At 38.3% G+C, this 18,186-nt stretch overlaps 1 protein-coding gene across 2 annotated transcripts in view; it reads left to right on the forward strand.

Moving 5' to 3' along the window:
• Positions 1 to 18,186, forward strand: part of ESRRG (estrogen related receptor gamma) — a 226,144-nt gene that overhangs the window by 45,396 nt on the left and 162,562 nt on the right. For both annotated transcript variants that reach the window (XM_010366505.2, XM_010366471.2), the window contains one exon: positions 244 to 659. In XM_010366505.2, coding sequence (XP_010364807.1) covers positions 257 to 659 — 403 coding nt within the window. In that variant the 5' untranslated portion in view covers positions 244 to 256. The remainder of the gene's footprint in view (positions 1 to 243; positions 660 to 18,186) is intronic.

Genomic DNA, 18,186 nt, shown 5'->3' on the forward strand with positions numbered 1-18,186 from the left:
TAGAACAAGAAGTATTGACTAGAGAATGAATGATGTATAGTCCCTAGCCCTTAGGAAACACTCTCAAAGAGCAATGTCTTATCATATGAATTTTTTTAACATCTGAAGGTTTTTTTCCTCCTTTTACCTTTCCCTTTCCCTTTCTCTATTTTTTCACCATCTGTTTTGTTTCTACCTCTTTCGGTGTCTGTGTTTGACACTCTCTCCTCTTTCTCTCTCTGTTTGTATCTCCCTCAATCTCAGGCTTCTCTGCAGAATGTCAAACAAAGATCGACACATTGATTCCAGCTGTTCGTCCTTCATCAAGACGGAACCTTCCAGCCCGGCCTCCCTGACGGACAGCGTCAACCACCACAGCCCTGGTGGCTCATCAGACGCCAGTGGGAGCTACAGTTCAACCATGAATGGCCATCAGAACGGACTTGACTCGCCACCTCTCTACCCTTCTGCTCCTATCCTGGGAGGCAGTGGTCCTGTCAGGAAACTGTATGATGACTGCTCCAGCACCATCGTTGAAGATCCCCAGACCAAGTGTGAATACATGCTCAACTCGATGCCCAAGAGACTGTGTTTAGTGTGTGGTGACATCGCTTCTGGGTACCACTATGGGGTAGCATCATGTGAAGCCTGCAAGGCGTTCTTCAAGAGGACAATACAAGGTTAGTGTCGGACCTGGGAATACTCTCCCCACTTTCAACCTCACATGATGGGTTTTTGTTTTTCCTTATTCTTATTCTCATAAGTCAAGTACCATAGTTTTAATTCTCTCTCGAGTAGAAAATAGAAATAGATTACAATTGATAGTGGAAGATTTATAGACTAAAATCCCCCCAGATATACTCCATATCTATTAATTTTCCTCTTACAGTTAAGCTTTAATGGTGCAAGGATAATAAACTTTGGGTAGAGTTTATAAGCGCATAGTTATTGTTAGAGCAATGTGGGTCTATAGAGCAACTGTACAAATGCACATTAGACTAACACTGTTTTTGACCCCTTTGGATCTTCTTACAGATGCATGAAAATAAATACTTTAGACCAGTGATTTTCAAACTTGAGTGTGCATTAAAATCATCTGAAAATCTTGTTAAAATGTAGATTCCTGGGTCCTACCTCTGGAGTTTCTGATTCATTAGATCTGGAGTGGGGACCTGCCTGAGATTGTATATTTTAAATAAATTTTCAGGTAATGCTGATGATGCTGCCAGTCCAGGGACCAATTTTAAGAATCACTGCTCTAGACCAATTTAATTACCTACTCATCTTTCTTTTTTCCTTGTGGTTGGCTATACTTTTTCTAACTTTTAAATGAATTTATATAAAAAATTTCCAAATTATGCCAATAAAATGTCATTGAATGATAGAATGTACCTCCAACATATATAATTGATATATACCCCAAACTTCATAGATTTCAGATTTATAAATGACATTATTTCTCCCATATAGTGTAGAAAAATAGGACTGAAATTTGTTTATGCCCTTTTAAACTGGTGATCTACAGATCTAGAATTCAGTTCATTAAAAAGCTATAGATATATATATATATTCTGGCAAAAAATTTCATGTTTTTAGGTCTCTTGTGATTCACTTTTGAAGAAAATAGGGGAAGGAAAAACATATATTTTGAGGATCCACAGCACACCAATGGTTCTGTTCAGTGGTTTACGACATGTGTCTTCCTAACAACCAGTTATGGACACAAAGTCTATCTTCCCACATATCAGTGGTTCTCAAACTTGCCAGCTCATTGGAATCAGTGGAAGACTTAAAAAAACATACTGATGCCAGGGCTCATGTCCCCAAATTCTGAATTAATTGGTCTTGGGTACAGCCAGGGAAAGGGGGGATTTTTGAAAGCTTCCTAGGTGATGGTTAATGTAAAGGCAAAGTTAAGAACCACTGCACTGTACTGCGTTGTATTATTTGACAACAGTTCTCAAAGTGCAGTGGCTGTACCAGCAGTGCCACCATCATCTGAGAAAATGTAAGAAATGCAAGTTCCCAGGCCCCATCCTGTATTAACTCAAACAGAATCTCTGGGGGTGGGACTAGCCATCTGCATTTTACCAACCCTCTGGGTAATCCTGATGCGAATTCAAATTTAGAACCACTGCTCTAGACCATGCTACTGCTGATTTACCACTGACCATAGACCATCATCATCTAATGGCCCCTTGTTGGGCAGAACTGAAACCAATTTATTTGGAGCCTTCTTAATTTTGTGATGTACTAGTTTTCAAAGCACAAAAGAAGTAATGTTTGTTAAGTGCTAATCCTTTTAAATATTTCCATAAAACATGATTCTGAAAACACTTATGTGTACATAGAGCAGTCTCCCACCTTCCCCCTTTTTTTCCTTTTTGTTTTTGAGGCAGATTTTTACTCTTGTGGCCCAAGCTAGAGTGCAATGGCATGATCTTGACTCACTGCAACCTCCATCTCCTGGGTTCAAGTGATTCTCTTGCCTCAGCTTCCCAAGTAGCTGGGATTACAGGCATGCACCAACATGCCCCACTAATTTTGTATTTTTAGTCGAGACAAGGTTTCACCACATTGGTCAGACTGGTCTCGAACTCCTGACCTCACGTGATCCACCCGCCTCAGCCTCCCAAAGTGCTGGGATTACAGGCATGAGCCACCGCGCCCGGCCCACCTTCACTTTTAAGAGCATCTGGAAATCCAACTCTTCTCCATCAGTTGCACTGAGCATTTTAGTGACAATCCCTAGTGGAATTGGTTATACTGTCTCTCCCTTGCTTTTTTGTTGTCTGTTACATAACTTCCTTGATCTGTGGCTGATGAGAACGCAATCAAAATGTTTACTTAGTCAGGTACAGTGGCTCATGCCTGTAATCTCACCACTTTGGGAGGCTGAGGCTGGAGGATCCCTAAGGCCAAAAGTTTAAAAGATTAATCTGGGGCCGGGCGCGGTGGCTCAAGCCTGTAATCCCAGCACTTTGGGAGGCCGAGACGGGCGGATCACGAGGTCAGGAGATCGAGACCATCCTGGCTAACACGGTGAAACCCCGTCTCTACTAAAAATACAAAAAAACTAGCCGGGCGAGGTGGCGGGCGCCTGTAGTCCCAGCTACTCGGGAGGCTGAGGCAGGAGAATGGCGTAAACCCGGGAGGCGGAGCTTGCAGTGAGCTGAGATCCGGCCACTGCACTCCAGTCCGGGCGACAGAGCGAGACTCCGCCTCAAAAAAAAAAAAAAAAAAAAAAAAAAAAAAAAAAAAAAAAAGATTAATCTGGGCAACAAAGTGAGAATCCTATCTCCATAAAAAAATTTACAAATTAGTTGAGTATGGTGGCATGTGCCTGTAGTCCTGGTTACTGGAAAGGTTGAGGCAGAAGGATTGCTTGAGCCCAGGAATTGAAAGTTACAGTGAGCCTTGATTGCACTTCAGCTTGGGGTGACAGAGCTAGACACAGTCTCAAAAAAAAAAAAAAAAAAAAAAAAAAAAAGTTTACCCACAGCACAATTTCTCAAGACATCATACTCTTACATACTAGATGAGATACTTAATCCTAATCTTTTCATAGCCTTTCACAGTTGTAAATGAAGAGCACAAAGCCAAGTTGTATGCAGTATATATGAATGTCCTAAATATCTTCATAGCTGTATCTTTATAATTTCTGGCTCAATGTTGCTATATTTACTGATATTTTCTTACAAAAATCTTTCATTTACTGGATCTTTATTTTCTTTATCCTCATCTATAAGTTGAAGGCGTTAACCTCAGAATACTTAAGTTTAAAATGAAATAGAAAATCACATGGAAAGCAAGTAAGCTAAAAACAATGGTGGTCTGTGCACAAGGCTTTTTATCACCTCTGGGCATTTGAGAAATCTCTTCAGTCTATTTGGTACCACTGCAAAACTTGAGAATGAAAGCACACCTCAAATCTTTGGGTGTTTACCAGCCATTGTTCAACAGTGTTGCAATCCTTATGGTTACAAAGTATACAAAATTTAAACTGTTACTAATTTGATTTTGTTAACTCAGTTTACACAGCTCTGCATGTAACCACACAAAGATAAGCAAATATTTTGGGATAAATTCAGGAGCACTGAGTGGACTGATATAAGCAAGAGGTTCTCGATGTGAAAACCACTCCCATTTATTCAACAAATATTTACTGAGAACCTACTGTGATTCAGACAGCAGGCTGGTTGGAGTGTCCTCTTATGCACATTTTATTAAAGCTTTGTTCCCAAAGGCTGTGGATTGAGATGAATTCCTCTAACAAATGTCTCCTGCCTTGAGGAAATACCAATGTTTAGGGTTTAGGGGATTAAACCCTAGAGTCTTTGGTATGTTTTGTAAAGATAGAATAACAATGTGAAAAAATTTCCTGATACATGTCTCAAAACATTTTATAGGTTAGACATTAATAGCTCTGCAATAGTTATTTACTGAGCAATAATTAGAATAGAGCAATTGGAATTCTATGCATGATTATTCTTTAGGATGCTGAAATGCTACCAAAAGCTTAACAGAGCAAAGCACAGGGTGATTCTTGGCATTGATGTATGTGCTCAGTTTTACTCCATATTGGAGAGAGCAAGTTTCAAGGATTTTGAGCAGAAGACAGAGATGTCACTGTCCAGATTAGCACTCTGGACTTGCCCACCTGGCTGTGCTTGTAGCTGGCAGCTGCGCAGCACTTGGTGAGGCTACCCTGCTAGCTACATCATCAGGCATCACACTGTGGTGCTCACTTAGCCCCAAAAAGGCAGTGAGGCAAATAAAGGGATTAAATTGTGAAAGTATAATGTAATAATTAGAGCGGTAATTGTAAGGAAGATTGGAACGGCCCCTCCTTTCTGTGGCCAAATACAGTAGTGATAGCGGTTGAACTCCAAAGATGTTGAGTGTGGCCCAGACTCTTATTCCAATGCTGAAGCTGCCTTAGAGTTCATTCTCCTGCCTTCAGGCAGCATTGCAGCCAAACCACCCTTCACAGATCATAGTCTCTCCCTCCCCTCCATTAAAGCTCTCTAAGGAAAAAGAAGAGATAATGTAACTCCCTTGACAACAAGTCTTTCTAGACTAGAGTCCCAATGGCCAGGCCATTACATAAATGTGACTCCTGCCTTACCAGGCCCTGATTCTACTCTTATTGACTTAAGGGACATGTGCATCCATAGGCATTTTCATGTATGCCATCATCTGTTAAGATCTTTCCTTTTTTATTATCTTCTTCTTCTTATTTTTGAGACAGGGTCTCACTGTGTTGCCCAGGCGGTTGTACAGTGATGTGATCTTCGCTCACTGCAGCCTCAACCTGCTGGGCTCAAGTGATCCCACCCCCTCAGCCTCCCAAGTAGTTGGATAACAGGCATGCACCACCAGGCCTCCCTAATTTTTCACTCTTCTGTAGAGATGGGATCTCCCTTTGCTGCCCAGGTTGGTCTCAAACTCCTGGCCTCAAATGATCCTCCTGCCTCAGCCTCCCAAAGTGCTGGGATTACAGGCATGAGCCATCTTATTTCTTATTTTAACAATTTATTTTTAGGATTGGTTATCGAGTGTGTAATAAATATATAAGTTTAAAAAGTTGGGAAAAATACTTCTTAAACTTGGAACCAAAAGAACATCTATCCAGAATACATCTTGAGAAAAGTAATACAAATTGTTCTTTTCAGAGCTGAATGTGCTATTTCTGTTGTGAAAGACAATTAATCATGGATTTCAATGAAAGGTAAATAGAAAGGAATATTTTACTTATTGACTATTTTCAAGTTATCATTGAAAAACTATTGAATTAGGGCAGCATTTAGTTGGGTAGAAACTAAAGTTTTGCTTTTTTGTTTTTGTTTTCAGCTGACCAAAATTCTTTTTACAAAACTTTGACAGCTCTACCCTGTCATCCAATAGGGTTACAATGGCAGCAGTGATTTCATGTCATTTTTTAGGCAGAGTAATTTGGGGGATGTGATATTGTTATTCTGATTTATTTTCCAATTCCAATTTTGACCTTAATTCATAAATGAGTGGAGCCTGCCTTCTTTCCTTCCTTCCCTCCTTCCCTCCCTCCCTCCCTCCCTCCCTCCCTTCCTTCCTTCCTTCCTTCCTTCCTTCCTTCCTTCCTTCCTTCCTTCCTTCCTTCCTTCTATTTCTTTCTTTTCTTTTTTCTTTTCTTTTCTTTTCTTTTCAAACTTCTCATTAAGAGTTTCCCCTAGACTCTTGTTAAGGAGGCAAAAGAAGGAAAACATCCTTATACCCAAGTAGGTCAATACATATTTCATTTTTTAATAGACAAAAAACACTGGCCTCCTGAAGTTTTTCTGTCCATATCATAAGGAAAATGATTTTATAAATAATTTTCTTTGTGTAGATAATATAGCCATCCTAACTGTTCCTTATAGTGCTAAAGAGTATTCTTCTTTCCCCCACATTTAAAAAGTGGGAAATTGCATATTTAAAAATATGATATTTTAAAAGATGTTCATTATAGCATGGGTTTTGGATTTATAAAAGCCAGGCCAAAGTCTCAGTCACTTACCAGCTGTGAGACCTTAACCCCTCCGTTCCTCTGTTTCCCAAGTGGTGAGGGTTACATGAGAGAATGAGTATCAAAGTACTTGACCCATAGTAAATGTACAATAAATTATTAACTTTGGCTGGTATTGGGAATGTGACTGGGATACGCAGACACTGGATGGTTCGTGTCATATAGTACAGAGTTATCCTTGATGCTAAACTAGAAGGACAGGTATGTCACCTTCCTGAGCTCACAGCTGTCTCCACCCTTAGCTATGATCACAAACCCTCTCTCCCTGTAGCCATTTCTCACTGACGGTGCCTTTATATGATTGGAGGCATTTAGGTGAACTGTCTGGGAATTTGTTTAGTTATATTTAGCTTATGGTGCTCAATTAACTTTATTTCCCTGTGAATATGGATGGGAAACTGCGTACATCAAAAAGCAAGCCTGAATTTGGAACTTGCATAAAACATTAAATTCTCAGTTAAGCTTCACATGTGAAATTTAGGCCCTGAGGTAGTAGCATTTCTTCCCTGCGTGAGGTGTGGGAGTGACCATTATGGAACTAAGTCCACTCTGAACACTGTGGGACCTAGGACAAGAGTACAGCACACACCTAAATACTGCGTAGTATATGTAAATATGTTAAAGTTATAAATCAAGATATCAAATCCCTAAGTGAAATTTGTTCTAGTCTCTTATTTGACCAACTATACCTTCATAATGACCTGGGAGACTGACTTTTTATTAGTCAGACTTTGACTCCAAGGAGCAGTTTTGTGTCAGTGAGAGGCAGTGCAAGGAGAGCTGGTTCATAGCCTACAGCCCATCCCCTTTCTTTCCCACTCCTCTATCTCCCAATCTTGTACATAGGGTGGACACCCTTGCCCACACATCTAAAGCCCAGTGACCCCTTCCCAGCAGCTGTTTCTTAACCACGCACAGGTCTAATGTGCACACCAGAAAGGCAGTTTGTTCCAGTCTATTTTCCAGAGGACACACCCAGGAGAGAGTCCCGCTCAGACCCTGGTACTTCCATTGGCTTGTGGTGATCTAGCCAGGGAGTTTGAGGGTCCCAGGTACTCAGGATCATGGGGTACTTAGGGGACGGCTCCAGCTGGACTTCGTTCCCTTCGCACTTTGAATGGGATCCTTGTGCTATGTGTACCTTCTAAAGCCCACAGCCTTCAGGCAAGGGCTTTTCTTTTCTGAGGCTAAGGTGGCATTAATGTGAGCCTAAATCTCACCTTAAACATGGGGCATTAAGATTAGTCATTTTCCTGCAAGCCATATGCTAAAGGCATGCGGGCATAGCCCTTGGATCTGATGCGACCAACTGCTTTCCTACGCCGTGAATTGTATGACTCCTTCCTGAAGCAGGCAGTGTAGTCCTAGAGGATCTTTCCTGGTGTGGCATTTCTTTTGCCATCATGTGCTGTTTCAGTCTTAGAATGTTTTCAGTCATAGAGAAAATAAGAACTTACAAATTGAGTGTACATGATATGAACCTTCCAAAGGAAACTGATAAAATATATTTAACCCAAACAGTGTCTAGAGAAAATAACTACCTCAGTTTATAGTAAATGGTAGCTTTAAAAATCTAATATGTTCTAAAATTGAAATCCAAAATAATGTGGAAATGTCTAAATTGACTTGATGGATCGCAGTAATTATCAGTTCGAATGCAGTGTTAAATTAAATATAGAAGTAATATTTTCCAAAGAAATGTTGTCTGTAATTCATTGCTTTAACTTTCTTTTTTGAGACAGAGTCTCTCTCTGTTACTCAGGTTGAAGTGCAGTGGTGCCATCTTGGCTCAATGCAATGTCCGCCTCCTGGGTTCAAGTGATTCTCCTGCCTCAGCTTCCCAAGTAGCTGGGATTACAGGCACACACCAGCAAACCTGGCTAATTTTTGTATTTTTAATAGAGACAGAGTTTCACTATGTTGGCTAGGTTGATCTCAAACTTCTGACCTCAAGTGATCCGCCCTCCTTTGCCTCTCAAAGTGCTGGGATTGCAGGCATGAACCACCACGCCCAGCCTGCTTTAACTCTTAACTTGCTTTTGTTATAAGCTTGACTTTTCCACTTCTTCTTGCATTTGATGCCCATTATGTCTGAGCTTTTGAAATGCATTAATATTGCCAAATTATAAATAACAAGTATCATTCTACTCTTGCTATTTTAATTGTTAGGTTCAGTGTTTATTTTAATAGTAAAAGTTAGTATTACAGACTTTCTTTTTTGGTGAAGATGTACTGTATGAATTTGTGTCCTAAAACAGCATAATTTAGTTTTTCTTTTTCTGATTTTGACTTACTGGAACCACTTATTGGGACAAATGAGTAGTGATTCCTTTTCCATGGTTTGTTCTGACTTGGGAAGTCACCTAAATTGTTATACTTCTGAGGTTGTCAAAGAGCTACTGGTCAGCAGAGACAGATAATAAATTAGATAGTTTAAATATCTTAGGTTATCACGTATCTTAGGATCTGTGGGCCACATGCCTTCTCTGTTCCATACTCTTTGTTTTGTTTATTAAAACTGTTTAAAAATATAAAAAAACACTCTGAGCTTGAGGGCATTCAAAAACAAGCCCAGACCTGGATTTGACCTGCTGGTCATAGTTTGGGTAACTTGTAAACCAAAACACCCTATTTATCTTCCTTGTAGGCAACATTGATGAACAAGATTTCTACGCCAAAGGATTTCCTAGGCAGTTTTGTGTACATATCATTTATTAAATTGAAACCCAGTCTCTATCATGATGATTTTTTTTTAGTCTATTATTTCCCTTTTCAGAATATTTTTACTTCTTCAGAATTTTCTAGTCTCTTTTCTCTGTTTGGATATTTCAAGCCTGTTTGAACTACACATCTGTGAGCACTATTATATATGTGTGTGAATATGTGTGTGTGTGAGTGTGTGTGTGTGTGTGTTGGCTAGCTAATTAGAAAACAGAATCGGTGTAAATTAAGACAAAGTAACAGAGTGGCTGATGAAAAAAGATCTTTGGGTTGTGTAAAATCAGAGTGATTATTTTCAGAGATTTTATTTCATGGTTGATCTTTGATCAAGGAAAGAAAAACATAATAAAATGTAACGATTCTCACTAGATTTTTGTCCTTCAAATATTAGAAACTCCAGTTTGCAGGAAACAGAATCTCTGCTGTCATTTACATGTTTACTAAACACATAGCATTATGTTACTATATTTCGAAAGTCATTTAAAATAGGCACATCATTTTAGCTTTGACTTGTAGGGTGTATTTTCCTGTTGGGTGACACTACATAAGAGCCTATCCCATGTAAGAGGTATATGCCAGTGGCATTCAGGATGGACACAAATTTGCAGTAAAACTTTTAATGCCGAACGATAGCTCATGTCAAATTAGGCTAACAAAATTAACTTTCCTAGCAATGTATTTGCAAAAGGGTAACCTTTTTTCCTACTGTCTCTGTTACTTCACAATGATTTGGAGGAAGTGATAGTAAGTGTTTCATGTTCCTCTGGTGAAATTAAATATTTATTTATTTATTTATTTTTTGAGACGGAGTCTCACTCTGTCGCCTGGGCTGGAGTGCAATGGTGTGATCTTGGCTCACTGTAAACTCCGCCTCCCGAGTTCAAATGATTCTCCTGCCTCAGCCTCCTGAGTAGCTGGGATTACAGGGGCCGGCCACTATGCCCAGCTGATTTTTGTATTTTTTAATCGAGATGGAGTTTCACCATGTTAGTCACACTGGTCTCGAACTCCTGACCTCAGTTGATCCGCGCCCGCCTTGGCCTCCCAAAGTGCTGGGATTACAGGTGTAAGCCACTACGCCTGGTCTTATTTATTCAAAATAATACATTTTGTAGTAGCAATATCACTAATTCATGATAGTTACATTTAATAAAAGGACAAGCTTTTTCATAGTTTTTCAACTTAGTACTATCTTTTTTTTTTTTTTTGAGGTGGAGTCTCACTCTGTCACCTGGGCTGGAGTGCAATGGCGTGATCTTGGCTCGCTGCAACCTCTGCCTCCCGGGTTCAAGTGAATCTCCTGCCTCAGCCTCCTGAGTAGTTGGGATTATAGGCACATGCCACCATGCCTGGCTAATTTTTGTACTTTTAGTAGAGACAGGGTTTCACCATGTTGACCAGGATGGTCTCTCACTCCTGACCTCTGATGATACACCCGCCTCAGCCTCCCAACGTGCTGGGATTACAGGCGTAAGCCACTGCACCTGTCCTAAAGTTAGTTCTATCTTTATACTTTAACCAAACGTATAATGTATCTGTTACATAAACCCATATTTCATGGATTCTGCTGTGTGATATGGCCTATATTAGAATCCAAAAAAATACGGATGTAATTCTGGAATAAATTCTCTTTACACATGCATACTTAATCAGAGCCTATACTCTTATTTATTTTTCCTTTAATAAAACCCTCTGCACTCAGAAAATAAAATCCATTCCCCATGGCTCTCCTGAGTTAGTGTCCTCAGAAGGAGCAGCATGGATGCAAAGCTGCCCTCCAGGTGCTGACTATGGGTGCAGCTGGCATAAGACCCGATGCCTCTCTGGTTCCAGTGTGGGAGCATCCCCTATCCTGACCCGTCTGGGCCACTCAAACGTACCTGTTCCCTATTCAATCATTCTCTTATGGAAAAGAAGCCCTTGCATTGCCATTTCTTCCAGTGATTTTTTTTTTGGGAGGGGGGAGGGGAGTTCTCTTAACCTGCCCCAAACTACAACCTGTGAAGTCTATGAGCTCTCCTAGCAAGTAACTGTTGAGAAGGAAGTTTGTGTTGTTTTTATGTTCCAGTCTAAGAGACCTCACAGATCACTTCCAATTAATTCTTATAAAAACGCCATTGACTTTTCTACCTTTTGCAAGGTAGAATTTTACATTTGTGAGTGAACTTTCAGGAAGCGGGTGTGGCTGACTCTTTGCCTACAGATCACTGGACTCTCCCCAGAGGACATGCCATCCATAATCTCTATTATCTGATGACTATTTGTTTTGATGAAGGTACTGGAGGCAGTTCTTTGATTACAAGATAAACTCCCAAACAAAGACATCAGTGCCTTTCTTAGTACTCTGATAGCTTTCCTTCATTCCTCCTTGTGCTCCCTTAACCCAGAACCAAGTCATGACAAATAAGGTTGTTTCAGACCCTGTTAGAACAGACCCAGTCTACCGAACACCATGTTAAATGCTTGAGAGCTAAACAATAGGAATGATACTTTGTGCTTTATATCTTTCACAATGCATGTCTTTGTACATATGTTCAAATAATTATACAATAAAAGCCATTCCTCCAGTAAACTCAGAATTGGTTATGGATAAAGCCAGGTAGGGTATATCAGAATGTTCACTCTAAATGTAGGAAAGAAAACAGAAATGAATGATGAGAGTTGTGTTGTCAGAGGTTCCTACTGATGTGGGTCACTTTTGCTTGGTAACTCGTTGTGGGGGAATATGACTCAATATGATTTGCTAAATCCATAAGAAAGGGAACATCAGTTCTTGTTGAAAGTCAAACTATGGAAGCTGTTAGGCAACTGGTGAGGTATGACTGGGTGGGGTTCAGAATTTTGACATGAGTAAAGTCATGGGTCAGGACTTTATTTTCTTTTTTTGGTAAAGCCCAGGGCAGTGATGTGTTTTCCTGATATATTACTGGATAAACTTAGACAATTTCTTAGAAGTTATAAAACACGTTAACTCACTCAAGTTATAAACCACATGAATTCACTTTCTTTTAAAGTTGCTGATAATGAGACTTCAGTGATGTAACGGTCTAGTCATTGGAGCTCATTTATACAATTTAAAAGGTTTCACATAAGCTCAAAATTAGGTACAGGGTGCTGGTGTAGTATTTTAGCTTTTATACTTAAAAGCTAATCTGCTGATATTTAAAATAAATGACATTTAAACTTAAAAAATGATTGTGGTAAAAAACATAAAATTTACCATCTTAACCATTTTTTAATGTATAGTACATTAGTGTTAACTCTATGTGCATGATTGTGCAATAGCTTATGAATCTTTAGTATTTCATCATGCTAGATGTAAACTCTGCACTCATGAAACAACTTCTCATTTCTGCCTACCCCCAGTCCCTGCTAGCCACCATTCTTCTTTCTGTTTCTATGAGTTTGGCTGCTCTAGATATCTCGTGTAAGTGGAATCATGTCATCTTTGTCTTTTTGTCACTGGCTTATTTCACTTAGCATAATATCATCAAAGTTCATTCATGTCATTGTACATGACAGGATTTCTTTTTAAAAACGGAATAATACAAGAGTTCTTCTCCATTATCTGCAGGGGATGTGTACCAAGACCGCCAGTGGATACCTGAAACTATGGATAGGACTGAACCCTACAGAGGGTTTTTTTTTTTTTTTCCTATACATACATATCTATGATAAAGTGTAATTTACAGATTAGGCCCCATAAGAGATTAACAAAAATAACTAATACTAAAATAGGACAATTATAACAATATACAGTACTAAAAGTTATGTGAATGTAGTGTCTCTCTCAAAATATTTTACTGTACTACTGTACTTTGGGTAACTGAAACTGCTGAAAGTGAAACCACAAATACCAGAGGACTGCTATGTTCCACTGTATGGATAGACCACGTTTACTTTGTGCATTCATCTCTTGGCTGGCATTTAGGTTGCTTCCATCTCTTGGCTATTATAAATGCTACTGCAGTGAACATGGGTGTACAAATACTTGTTTGAGATTCTATTTTTAATTCCTTTGGATATATACATACACCAAGAAGTGAAATTACTGGATCGCGTGGTAATTCTATTTATAATTCTTAGAGGAACTCCCATACTGCTTTCTAGAGCAGCAGTATCATTTTATATTACCACCAACAGAGCACAAGGGTTCCAATTTCTTCATATTCTTTTCAGTGCTTGTTATTTTCTGTTTTTTTTTTTTTCCCCTTCAGTAGCAACCATCCTAATGGATCGGAGGTGAATGTTTAAATATTTTTGGAAGATTTTATATATAAACCAAATTTATAAATATACCAAAGTTCTAATATTTTATCACCTTAGGCTTATATATATGGATAAAGTACATAGTTGTTTTAAGATTCCTGAGCTTAATGCAATGCCTTTAGATGAAGAATTTGTTGACTTATAATAATATTAATAGTAATAATAAATATATTAGTTTAATTTATAAAAATAATGGATACATTTGATTTTGCAAAGTGTCACACATTGTTCTATGTGCTTTACATTAATTATCTTATTTCTTTAATCATCCCAATGAAGTAGGCAGTCCTATCATTATTATATTGTCTTCTTTTATAGATGTGGAACTTGAGGCACAGGGAAGTATTTGCCCAAAGAACAACTGGGTCCCCAAAATCTTGAACCCATAGCCTGTCCTCTTAACCCTTTCATTACACTGCCTTGTATATTTTAAAAGCTTTTAAAAGATTGAATGATTTTAGATTGTATTTTTCTTGAGAGAATTTTAATCCATGGGCAAAATTGTTTAAGTTATTAAAATAAAAATGAGGAATTAAGAATATGCTTAATGTTATGATTAGATAATAGTCAAGGTTTTTAGAAAGGAGACAGTCAGAACTAAGTCTTAAAAATACCTAAACGTTTTGTAATTCATTTTTAGAAATCCCTTAAATGTGAAGCTTGAGAGCACAATGCTTGAGTGCCACCACCATTTCCATTTCCCGTGTCAGTTCTCTGGATTTTTGTCATCTAACATTCATTTCTCCACCCAATTTTCGTTTGTTAGTCTTAGACTGAACTCAAAAATCTGTCTCCACTGATGACACTTCTGTATTCTTTAATTAATTATTTTAGGAAGAAAGAGGCTTATTTCTCTCCTGTTTTGATGTGAGAATAATTGTCCATTTGCATAAACTTTGTGACCACTCCAGAAGGCAGCTCAGAATCAATCCCTTTTTGCTGTTGTTGTTGTTGGTCTTGGTCTTTTTTTCTTCTTATGATGATGAATGCTAGTTAGAAGGAGAAAAAATTTTTTTAATCTTTATTTTTAACAAAAAGTTGCTATATTACTTGGAATTAAATCTCATTTTATCTCAATTTGAGCAGACTTAAAGAAAGGGCATCTCTGAATGATACTAGAAAGACTATTCCTGAGAGATTATTTAGTTCAGGGACATCTTTGTTAATTTAGAATGTAGAGCTGAAAATCTGAATGTACCTTTAGCGTGAATCTGAATACATATCCCAAATCTACATTCTGATATCCATTTTCCTTTCAGTGCGTACTATTTACAGTTTCCATTTGAGGACGATCAGAGATAAGCACAAAAATCTTCAAAGGAAGGAATGTAGCCCTGTGTGTTGTCCTCGAGTGTGCCTTTTCTCCCTGCTTTGGCCTCCAGAACATCTTCGCTACTCCCAAAGTGCCTCCTGCTTTTGGAAAAACCTCAACTGTGCCCCAGAGCTTCGCCTATGTTTTATATGGAGAACAATTTCACATTTTGTGATACTTAAAGCAAAAGTTTTCCAACTGATTCTTCCATTTGTTCTTCTCAGTTATTATCAATTTACAAAGATTTCTTTAAAAAGTTTCTGTGCCTAACTTGGGGGAAACTACCTTACAGAGTCGTGAGCAAGAAAGGAAATAATGGATGATAGACTATAAAGTATTTTTGTCATTGCAGCCTTTTGTCCATATGGTTTAGACAAGAGATGGCTAAACCAAGGCCTGCGGGCCAAATCCATTTTGCTAAAGAAAGTTTTATTGGAACATAGCCACACCTATTCTAGTATAGCCTGTGACTGCTTTTGTGCTACAGCAGCTGAGTTAAGGAGTCACAGCAGAGATTGAATGTCCTGCAAAGACAAAAATATGTACAATCTGGGTCTTTCAGAAAAGCTTGCCAACCAAACCCCTGCTCTTCTGTGGAAGAGTTAGAGTTAAACAAATATCCCACAGTGAAGGAGGCATTTTTACCCTATGTCCCTTGACAATCATCAAACAGGAACCCCCCCACTCTCCCTGCTAAGTTGTCTTCTATACTTCTCTTTCTTACTCTTCGTAGGGAGATGCAAGGCACTTATCTGAAATCTCTAACACAGCAGACAGTTCAGATATGCAGATTTTATTTTAAACTTCAGATACAGACTACATGCCAGGAGCTTCCATTGTTTTCTGGGCTTTCCTCATCTTTCTCTTAATCCAGCCAGCAGCCCTGTCTGAGTTCCCTGACCCTTGGGGTAATTACTGTTTTTTGAATGTTTTACCTTCTTTTATGACTGAGTCCATGGCATACTCTTTGGTTGGTTGGTTCGCTTTTGCTTCTCACAAAGTGCCTTTTGACTCAGATATCAGTTCTTTGTCTTTTGGCAACAAGCACAAGGCCAGAAGAAATTCTCTGACTGGCACTTCCTTACTTCTGTGCTGAGAACCAGCATTGGGGCACTTCTTGAGTCTCTCTTAGCTCTTTCTCCTGCATTGCTTCCCTGAATACAGTAATGATGCTGTAATTATTACTAATATTATAATCAATACTCACTCCCTGTCAGGAACTCTGCTAAGCATCTTAAATACATGATCTTACTTAATATTAATAGCAATCCCATAATGTATCAATTATTATTACCCATCCACATGTCATTCATAAAGAAGGTAACTCCAAATTTAAGAGCTGTTCCAAAGTCAAATGGAAAATGGTAGAATGAGGCAGCACAATTTGACTCCAGTATGTTAGCTCGTAATCCATATGTTATACTGCCTCCTACATCTTACACACAGATCAATTACCATTACTTACGTCAAGAAGGAGTTCCCCAAATCAGTATTAATTTTAGAGGATGCAGATATTTGTTGAATATATGAACTTGATCTTAAAAGCAAACTCTAATTCCATTTTTTCTTTTCTGACAAACTTTGGGCACGTTGATAGCATCCAAGAACAGAAGCACTTCGGGATGGTATTAGAAAAGGTTATACTTGTTTAAGGTAGAAGGGAAATCGCAAGAAGTAAAATTTCTATTTAAGAATCTGCTTTTGTCATATAGGGTATCATCCAAATGTCTCTAACTGGTCATATGAACTTGTACCAGTCTGCAAAAGTCACCGTAAAATGTACACATTGAAACCGTTTCTATCCAAAGATAGTGAATGCATTAAATGTAATTAGCATTGCTTTATTTTCCAAGAATATTTTATTAACAAGCCTTTTATTGTTGTTGCATGTTCTGAAAGACAGATAGGCAGACTTGCATCAAGGTTGTTTAAAATTCACAGGTAGAAGAAGAACATGTAAAAATTGATGTTGGATATAGTGCACAGCAAATTTGGAGGTTGTGGTGAGCTCAGATATTATATATTTCTTGTGGCAGTGGTCACCTTTGAGCTCTTTTATAAGGACTTCTGTGACATGATCTGTGTACTGTAAGAGCGTAAAAACTAAGAAGAAGAGACTGTATACATCATGTAGGATACACATTTTACACTGTAAAAAACAATTGCCTTTTACAAGGAGACATCATTATATCAGAACTAAAAACATTGAATTTCTTTAGTCCTTGAATGAGAGACGTTTATATTCTCCATCATTTTCACTAGTGTATTTTTATTATACACTTACCAGTCCTTTTTAAATGTATTTCAGAACACACCCTCATGATTATGGATTACTTTTTTTTCCATCATGAACAAAAACATTATTTTGGGATTGTTAAAATGCATTGTGTACACCCTGACACCTGTTGCTTTGGTGATATGCTCTGTTTGGTTTCTGTGGAATTAAACCGGCCATCAACCATACTGGTACAGAGACAAGTTGAGGGATTTCTTTTTGAGGTGTTGAGAGATTCTGTTCTCTGAAAGCAACCCTATCCTATCCCACAGCTGCACTTACACCATAAGTCTGACAACAGCAAAAGACAATGCCAAGATCCACCCTGAACCTATCACTCTCAGGCTCCTATGTCAGGCATCAACATTTCCTTTCTGACTAGTAACAATAGCAACAGCAATAGCTACACAGAGTGCTCTTTCAGAAGATGGAACTTTTGTTTTTATTTCTATTCTTAACAACATTTAATTAATTACTTTTAAAAGATTAGAGTTAGGCAGGATTGCCTCATATTTAAGAGCACAAACTTTGGATCCAGGTTGCCTGGGTTCAAATCCTGTCTCTAGCGCTTGTTAGCTATATGATTCTGGGTATGTTACCTTATTCTCTCTCTGCCTTAAATCTCTAATCACGAAATGGGAGTTCACAATGTAAAGCACATCAAAGAGTACCTGAGAGTCTTAGTGTTTGTTATTATCCTGTTCTTAGGTATTGATATCTTAGCTTTTGTGGATGCATTTAAAGGCCATTGAACTGGATGTTGGGATATCTCAGTTTTATTCTCATTTCTGCAGTTAACTAACCCATATTCTTATAAAGAGTGTGGAGCGATCATAGATCACTTATCTATTATCTATGATCTATGATAATATGATCTATTATCATAGATCATAGATAATAGATATGTCATTATATATTACCGCTTTTATGGTCTTCTACATAAAACAAGGGGGCTGAAGCAACTGGAATTTAGAATCTCTTTGAATCAAATATCCTATAAGTCTGTGTTGTTTTATGCCAAATAATATACTCTTGGTGGATTGCTAACACTTTTATTCTAAATTATTCTAAATAATTTGGGGCTAA

The sequence above is a fragment of the Rhinopithecus roxellana genome, chromosome 8, assembly GCF_007565055.1.
Source record: "Rhinopithecus roxellana isolate Shanxi Qingling chromosome 8, ASM756505v1, whole genome shotgun sequence".
NCBI classification, from domain to species: domain Eukaryota; kingdom Metazoa; phylum Chordata; class Mammalia; order Primates; family Cercopithecidae; genus Rhinopithecus; species Rhinopithecus roxellana.